Source organism: Eufriesea mexicana, unplaced genomic scaffold (genome assembly GCF_001483705.2).
Source record: "Eufriesea mexicana isolate 0111107269 unplaced genomic scaffold, ASM148370v2 scaffold5017, whole genome shotgun sequence".
NCBI lineage: Eukaryota > Metazoa > Arthropoda > Insecta > Hymenoptera > Apidae > Eufriesea > Eufriesea mexicana.
Window position 1 is genome coordinate 143787 of NW_016912971.1, and position 8814 is coordinate 152600.

The window sequence follows — 8814 nt, forward strand, 5'->3', positions numbered from 1 at the left end:
TAAGTAATGCCGATAAAAAGAGAAATCTATTTTACCGTTGGACGAAAACTGTAATCGATCATGTAGGAATGTACTTCTATATGATAAATTATTTTTCATTTATCGCATGATGGTAAATTTTAATAATTATTTACGATATATTGAAATTCATGGTACAGAATACGATTTTTCTGATATTATCTCTCATTTAGAAGATTAAAATTTAGATCAGCGAATCGTATCCATTCGCCTTCGAAATTCTGCAGCCTCTTTCCTCTCATCGTAAAGCACTAGATTTTTATCGATCCGTTTCAGGTTAGGTAATATAGCCAGAATAATCCGCCTATATATAACCTCTTCCTCCACTTCTCCCTCAGCCACTGCAGGATTTTCCAAAATAATTAGAGTCTCCAACGCTGGCAAACAATTTAATTTCTCCAGTTCATCAATTTTTGCGATTTCATTGTTACGTAGATTCAAATAACTAAGCTTAACACAACGTGAGTCGAATCCGTCCAGATTCGATATTTTGTTACTTCTCAGATGTAAAATTTTCAAGTTAACTAATATCTCCAAGCCTTCTATTCTTTCTATTTGATTCTCCGCGAGATACAGTCGTACCAACTCCGGGAAAAATATCCCATTCGTAGTTACCAGAATATTACCACGCAGTTCAAGGGTCTTCAAATTCTCTAGATCGTAGGGATTCATAGTTACTTCTTCGATATTGTTATGGTTCAACTCCAGACACTCCAGAAGCTTATGAGAAATGCCCGTTGTGCTTTTTAATTTATTTTTATTCAACGTGAGGACCTTTCGGAGTATTAAATGAAAAAGAATTATATTTATAAGAAGATTCCACGTATGAAATTATTATTGTACGACATTTTTCGTAATACCAATAAGAAATTGCTCCAAATTATGTTTTAGAAAGGATTTAGAAAATAAATGAAACGAAATAAGCTGTGGAAGTTGTTGATAAGGTGAGTAATTAACCTGGAGATAAGGCATAGGATCCAGGTTGCCGGAAGTCACCTGATTCCTGTCAGCCTGAAGCATTAAAAGATATTTCATCGTCGAAAGGACCTGAAGAGCATCGGTTGTTAATCTATTTCCGGAAACATCCACGTAAAGCACGTATTTAAACGATGGTATAATCTTGATGTCAGTCAGGCCTTTATTCGACGCGTTCAGACCTAGGTAAGCGTAACCGAGGCCGGAATCACATTTTCCCAGCGTGTGGAGACACTCTCCGGCTTCCGCTTGAGTCAACGCTCTCGTGGTATCTTCGAAGACGGATGAAGATTTTGGGGTTAGGTACTTATCGAATTCACCTAATTCTTCTTCCTCCTCCATTTTCTTCCCGTTTTAATCGCTAAAATTAAAACTACGCTAATAATTTCCAAATTATTTCTAAATTATCGATAAAAATTTCTAGATTGATTAAACGATGCAGTATAATTACGGAGATTATTAAATACATAATTAAATTAAAATTGCTTAATAAAAATGAAAAAGTACAGTAAAGGTATGAGAAAATAAGATATCTATTATTTTTAAATTACGTTTAAATTACCTATAAATTTACTAAATTGACAAATAAAATCTGTCAACCTCTTTTACCGATATTTGTCGTAGGTTCTTCGGGGTTGATGTCAAATACATCGACAAGATCCACGTTCACTTGTTTATTACGAAAATACAAACGTACAAACGAGATGGTCGAGTATAGTTCAGCGATGGAAAATAATCTCAAATAAGTTAAATTAAAATTAAATTAAAAATAAGTAAAAATTGCTGAAATGAAGGAAAAAAGTAGAGTGATCATATAGAACGAAAGTAGGATTTTCGTTAGTTAGCGTAAATCAGCGAGTCCTGATGCACCTGGTCTCGTCCCATTTCAGCCTGTAGGTCTCTTCCGTGGGTAGTTTCCGATGCATAATATCGCGTAGTTTCTTCAGAAGTATGAAATTCTCCCTCATGATGCGATCTTGCTTTTCTCGTTCCAATTGCAACCCTTTCGCGTTGGTGACTACGTGAGGTCGGCTCTGTGGCGGATCTACGTCGATCGCACGCGTGGCTCCCTGTACCTAAATCGTGATGCAATATGGGTAACAGAGTATCGTAACGGAGTGCGTAATTATGTCACCGATAATCGGCGGATATTCACTTTCAAACGGTGTCGCTGGTAAGCCTTGTGCACCCAGATGGACGACTCCGAACAGGAATTCCTGTTCTCGCGAGACATGCTGCTGACTCGATCGAGCAAACCCGTTTTGAGTGTTTACACGATATACGTGACACGATTACCAAGTTTCTTTAGCAACGCTTTCGCGACCAGCCCGTATCGATCACGTTCCTGTTTGCTGCCAGGGCTCTTGTCGATGAGCGCGTTTGGTGAGGAATTAAATTAGGTTGATCATCGTGTAAATTGAAGAATGGAAATGCGATTTTACCTCGGTTGATAATATTTTGGAAAAAATTATTAATTTTTGAAGTATTCATGTATGTAATATGGTATTGCTTTATGGGAGCATGATTATGGGAGAGGGTATTAAGCTCCGATTAAATTAGGGTCATTATTGTGAAAATTTGAAAAGAGAGAAAGGATCGATGTTATACTTCATTTTTATATTTTATAAACTATAACAAATCTCGTAAAGATATTTTCAACTCTCGTACTGGTATATTTAACACAGTGTCATCTTATTCAACAGAAAATTAAACTAAATACTTTCATTATCGTATAAATCGAAAAAGAATTAATTCCAATCACGTTTCAAAAATGTAGAACAAACTTCAATTTGCATCGTATTGATCCATATATCTATATATATAATCCATTTAATCAAAGTACAAGTATTTCAAAAAATATAAAAATTCGCTTTTAGAAATTTCCTGTTGTCACCCTATTTCTCGTCACCTTTCTCTCTCTAACTTCGTTAATTATTTTCGGATAGAAAAGTATACAGAGAAATTCACAGCGTTATAAACTTATTAGAAGCTTCTCGTCGTTTTCGGTCTTCGAAAAAGGCAACACATTCGCGTACGCACGCGTATCCGTGCACGTAATGGTCACGTGTGCGTGCATGCACACGTGGACCACCGCTAGCGCCGCGGGCCCTGCCGGCGGCTGGGATTGGTCGGCCGCAGGACCAATCGCGCCGTGCGGGAGGCGTGGCCAGTTGGACGCGCGGTTTTTTCCGTTTCGTCGTGACGCCACGCCGTAAACGCACGCGTGAAATTAATTTCGCCGTGCTTGGCATTCATGGCGACTGACCGGGAATCCCCGCGACGCCAGGGACGCAGGCGACGCGTTCAAATTGAATTTCAGCAAGTTCAATGGATTCCTTCGGCGAACAAAATTTTGATCGACAAGCTGTCTGATCTTCTTGGATTGGATTTTCTCCCTGCCAATTGTCGAATAATTACAATGGACATAAATGTATACTCGATAGATTGTCGGACGATTTTCATTGGAGAAATTGCTTTTACATTTAGAATAATTAGGGATCATTGGGAACAATTAAATTTGAATTTAAAATCGATTATCGAAGGAGAAATGGTAAATAATTTTCATCGAATAAGGATAATTTTTACGTTTAACTTTTTGAGAATAGCGCTATTGTACAAAAATCGGGGAATTTAATGCAATTTTATTTTCAGATTTCGTTGATTATATAATTTATAAATGGATATCGTGTCACGCAGGATTAATAATAATTTATATATCGATGGGATGATTGAATGGATTATTAAAAAAGAAACGGTAAGCAATTCTAATTGGTGTTATGGTCTTTATAGTCAATGACAACTTGAATTTCTATGGGATGGTTACTTCTTTCAGACCGTATGCACGACTGTCCGAGAAGTCAGGTAAGGATTATTATAATGAAATTATATTATAGTAGCGTAAAATATTCCGTGAATGTTTGTTTACAGCTGTATAAGGAAGAGCAGTCAATTTTCCCTGACCATCGAGCAACTGCAGAACGGAAGATTCCGAATATTGGAGCAATAAACCCTAACAAACCGCCCTGGACAGGCAGGGTTGCCATAAAAATAAGCAATAAAGCTAAAGCCGTAAACCTTCCGAGATAAACAGAACGTGGAAATACTTATTCACGTTCCATCTATTACCTGTGACGAATTTTGAACTCCTTTATTACGTCCGAGCCTCGTAACATTTACAACTTTCTCGAAAATTACCAAAAATAATATTCGAGAATAAATAGAAGGAAAAGCAACGAAAATTTTTTCTTAACGAAAGGAAACTTCTCTCATCTCAAATTTCTTGCCGAGGATAAAGAAAGAGATGAAACGGAGATATCTATATATAAAAATTATAATAATAACGATTTTCTTCTCAAATTTTTTTCGCAGAAGAAAGAAAAGAACAAACTGAAATCTTTGTGACTGAAATCTGCAATAATACCGATCTCCTTCCCCTATGCCGAATTTCTTCACGAAAAAACGAAGGAAAAGAGCCAGGAACCTTTGTGACCGAGATCTGATATATTAATCTTCCCCTCTCGTCCGAAATTTCCCATCAAGTGTCCAGATTATCCACCCTGAAGACGCTTCTCCTCGCTAAAGACCAATTTACAGACGCCTTCGCTGTCGGCGCGAGGCAAGGACCAAAGGGATCGAGCAAAAAAAAAACAGGATATATGGGTATCTATGGGCTGTAACGCGGATCGTGCAAAGGGTCGTCGATCTTAATCGCGGATCCTCGACAATGATCCTCTCAAACGGATGAGCCCTCGCCACTCGACGAGCGATGAAGATCTCTTGCCTCGAGGGGATACACGTTGTTACAGCGGCGGCCGGAGAGTCCTGGCACGAAACGGGAACCCCCTGACACGTATTTCCCGTATCTGCAGGGGATAGACAGCCAATCCTTGTACTCACTCATCCCGCTACAGTATATTATATTATCCTCGTGCTGCACTCTTTGCCTCGCCCATCCTTCTTCATCCTCCGCTCCAACTGGCGGAACCGTTTTCACCATGCTACCAGCTGACGCGCAGCATCAGTTTCCTATCTTCGTTTCTTCTTTTCTATGTCAATCCTTCTTTCGCTTATGGTGGACGAAGGTTGCCGGAAATCGAGAATGGGGTTTGGAATACGTAGGTTTCTTTGACGAGATATTCCTCGGTAAATACTGTGGAACACGTGGCAATGTTCATAGTAAATCACGCATACGTGGAATATGGAATGTTTAAATTTCGCGCGTTAGAGAAGTTGTAAATTAATTAAAGAAATTTTGTCTGGCTGAAAAGAAAATTTGTGAAGCTTCTGTCGCTTTATTTACGATGATAGAAATGAACCGTGTCTTTCGAATATTTGAATTACGATTAGACCACTTTCATAATTACCGATACGCATTTATCTGCGATGTAAAAGTGTTAAAACTGAGAAATATGCCAGTAATTTGGTTGAAGATTGTATAGTAATATCGAAATGGCGTTAATAATTTACGGGGCTTGGTGAAAACGCAAACGTGTCTCCATTCGGCGTACCATGCGAGCGGTTGTAAAGTACCGTAACGCGATTTCGGAGTCACCCCGTAACGTTCCTGCCTCCGTGGATGGCAGGGTGAGCGCGTGGGGTGGGGTCTCCCTACGCCGCGCTCTCGTCCGTTCGCGATACGCTGGCGGCCGTGGTGGGGGCAGCGGAGGCCGGCCGGTGGGCGTGGCGCGAGCCAGGACGAGAAAGCCGAAGCTTTTGCCGCCGGTTGTCCTTAGTCTCCACTGAGACGCCGCACGGCGCAGTTGAACGCGCGGAATTCGGGGCTCTGTGCGAAATTTTTTATCATTCGGTGCACGGTGAAAGGATACGAGCGTTGTTATCACAGTAGAACAACCCTCTCGCATCCCATACATTGTTCTATCAGAGTGTGCTCGGGTCGACGATAATCCGAGCGTGTCCGATCGACCGTCGAAATTAATTTGACTGTTCGTTTTCAACAAATATCCGTGCAAAATGATGCACACCATGAGCGAACACACGGGCGGAGCTGGAGGCCTGGGTGTCAGCGTGCTGCCTTTCGACGGGATGGGACTGTTCGAACAACAGAGGCCCAGGTTCCTCTTCAAGATGCCCAGGGTAGTGCCTAATCAAAAGGCCAAGTTCGAGACGGAGGAGCTGTTCAGGAGACTCAGCAGAGAAAGCGAAGTAAGTTGCAAATTATATTAGGAAAATAAACGATCCGATTTTTCCGCATTTTCTTTAATAATTTGAGAAGCAAAGAGAAGATATAAAATTGGGGTAATGGCTACTGTCCTGCCATTTTTACTTGTACTTGCAATCGAAGTAAAAATCAGTTTAGATTTCTGTATCAAGAAGATTCTCGAGGTTTCAAATTCCAATCTTTCGGGATTATGTTCGATTAATATTCGATTAACATTGGGGAACGTCTATTTGCACTTGCGAATAGAGCAAAGGCAATGATCGAAATTGAAGAACGCGCCGAATCTGCTTACCATCGACTGCTTTCTGTGCTTAATATTCGTTCGATCTTCCCGCGTGATTCATTCAGTTTCTCCAATTTCTTCTTCGCGTGAATCATTCGTATTAAATCCTCCGGGTGATAGTTACCCGTGGAAAACGCTAATTAATAGCGAAGTCGCTTCATTTTAATACCAGTCACTCCGAAGGAATGTCGTTTCTTCGAATTTCGCATTGCTACCATTGCTGATTTCATCCGCTTCCGACGGCTGCTTCGATCTCGTCGAACCTTCGCTGAATCACGATTCACTGAATCATATAGATCGGATAGATGAAATTTCCTTCGGCCGATTTCAATTTTTTCGCGGAAATTCCGAATGAAGGACGATTCGAGAGATGACTTAATCTTGTTCGTGCAGGTCAGGTACACTGGGTACCGAGACAGGCCAGTCGAAGAACGTCAAGTGCGCTTTCAAAATGGCTGTCGCGAGGGCTACACGGAGATCGCGTTCGCGGCCACTGGCACGAATCTTCAGCTGGTTTTTGGCAACGCATCCGGGAACTACGCTGGGGACGTTAACGACTGCGATTTTGAGAAAGAACGCGGCAAGGTAGGTGGATTTTCTCTATTTTTCGATCTCACCTGATAATTGTGATAATTATCATCGAGAAGCTTTGCCAAACTCTATTATAAATTTTTATTGCACATCACGGACTCCACCTACGCGGTATTTATTTACAGAGTCCATTTTTACTAGCTTTTATTCAATTTCGAGATTTTTTCGTAGACAGTTTCTATTCATTTTTGTATAGTTCTCGTAGTTCGTTTCAAATTTTGTTTTCGAACACAGAAAAATCGGATATTGATTATCGAGGTTTCAAATTTTGTTTTCGAACACAGAAAAATCGGATATCGATTATCGAGGTTTCAAATTTTGTTTTCAAACATAGGAAATCGGTAATCGTTCGAAACCTGGATTATTTGAGCCAAATATAGACTAGAGAAATATAATAATTTAATTCATATATTGATCATTTTTTTGTATGAGAACAGTGTTACTAGATGATTAAAAAAATATAATTACACTTGTATCAAAATTGGTTCGCATAATCGAGACTTTGTTGTATTTTATAGTACAATATTTTCTATTCCTTGTTTCAATTTGACAATCGAGTGCACACCTGATCGTGAGTCAATTATTTTACCTATACATTCAAAAAGTGGATCCATTACTGCCAATTTTTCATTCAAAAATCATGTGATTCTGTCTAGGAAAAATTGAATAAATATCTACTAATAGATATGAAACGAGATAACGGTATCTCGAAAAGGAAATGGCGAGTAGCAGTGATTCGTCACGATTCCTGCGGTGATAGTTCTGAATCTTTACACACCTAGTGACGATAGTGTCTCTAATTGGCCGATTACGGTTGACAAATGGGGAGGTCATTAAACGTGCCGGGACAGGACGTCTACTTTTTCGTGTCCTTGGAGTCGTATGTCGCATCGCCCCCACGGGCAATTTAGTATCCGTTTCTACCTCTCGAACAATAGTGTCACGGTGTCAGCGTGCTGGACAGAACGACAGACATCCGGTCCCAAAATTTTCGGCGACCCCGCGGGTGGTGAACGAGACCACGTGACGAGTAGACTTATGGCTTTTTCAGAGAGTCAATTAACAAATCGAAATTGGCAATCGAACGCGTAGGATTAACCCTAAAAATCTCGAATTACTTATTTATTTATTTATATAAATATATATTTATTCATTCATTTATTTATTTATTTATTTATTTATTAAACGGGAAAACCCATTAGAATATAAAGAAAATGGTCGCACTCGGAGTTCACAAGTTTCTCATAATAGAACTACAGTGAACATACAGAGAAACACCAAAAACTTTTATTGCTTGATTATTATTATTATTATTTCCTAAGGAAGTGACTCGAAATATAGGATTGGTATTTGAGAATCGTAATTTGTAACAGACAGGCCGGTATGTACGCGATGTTTTAAATGCTCTTTGAGGTACATAAAGGTTTATATCATTAGGTAAGGAAGGACATTTAATCACGATTTAATCAGATTTAAAATTTTGTAAAGAAAAAGGAAGTCCATAATTGTCCTCCTAGATGCTAATAGGATAAGATTCAAATTGTGCAAGATAGGTCCATAATCATGGTCAGTAAAATGCATCGGGATACTCGGCCTATGAGCTGTAAATCTTACGAATTAATTGCTTCATCGCGTTTACTTCTTACACTGGAAGATTTTGGTATACGAGGAACTAGCAGCTCGGAAAATTTATTTATTTCGAATTAAATTTATTAAATTTCGATTTTTATAATCTTTACATTCCTCAAATTACCATCTGAGGTATGGA

The 8814-nt window shown here is 39.4% G+C and overlaps 3 protein-coding genes across 3 annotated transcripts in view; 1 reads left to right on the forward strand and 2 right to left on the reverse strand.

Annotated features, from left to right (window-relative positions):
- Positions 1-207: 207 nt before the first annotated feature.
- On the reverse strand, positions 208-1335 carry LOC108551692 (leucine-rich repeat-containing protein 23). Its single transcript, XM_017905941.1, has 2 exons — positions 976-1335; positions 208-792 (listed from the first exon to the last, which is right to left on the reverse strand). The coding sequence occupies exons 1-2, from the start codon at positions 1333-1335 to the stop codon at positions 208-210; spliced, it is 945 nt and encodes a 314-aa protein (XP_017761430.1).
- Positions 1336-1844: 509 nt separating this feature from the next.
- Positions 1845-2227, reverse strand: LOC108551728 (uncharacterized). The gene is made up of 2 exons (XM_017905985.1): positions 2150-2227; positions 1845-2069 (listed from the first exon to the last, which is right to left on the reverse strand). Exons 1-2 carry the CDS (start codon positions 2225-2227, stop codon positions 1845-1847), a joined length of 303 nt encoding a protein of 100 aa, XP_017761474.1.
- A 3518-nt stretch (positions 2228-5745) lies between these two features.
- The window catches only part of LOC108551712 (protein big brother), a 14904-nt gene continuing 11835 nt past the window's right edge, over positions 5746-8814 (forward strand). Inside the window, exons 1-2 of the mRNA XM_017905966.1 lie at positions 5746-6156; positions 6849-7040. Of these exons, the coding sequence (XP_017761455.1) occupies positions 5965-6156; positions 6849-7040 (384 nt within the window). The 5' untranslated portion in view covers positions 5746-5964. The remainder of the gene's footprint in view (positions 6157-6848; positions 7041-8814) is intronic.

Excerpts from the sequence above, each read along its gene's own strand:
- LOC108551692 (XM_017905941.1), bottom strand. The coding sequence starts at position 1,335 with ATGGAGGAGGAAGAAGAATTAGGTGAATTCGATAAGTACCTAACCCCA. Across the intron at positions 793-975 it reads ATCCTATGCCTTATCTCCAG|GTCCTCACGTTGAATAAAAA; the intron begins GTTAATTACTCA and ends ATACTCCGAAAG.
- LOC108551728 (XM_017905985.1), bottom strand. The coding sequence starts at position 2,227 with ATGTCTCGCGAGAACAGGAATTCCTGTTCGGAGTCGTCCATCTGGGTG. Across the intron at positions 2,070-2,149 it reads ACCAGCGACACCGTTTGAAA|GTACAGGGAGCCACGCGTGC; the intron begins GTGAATATCCGC and ends ATCACGATTTAG.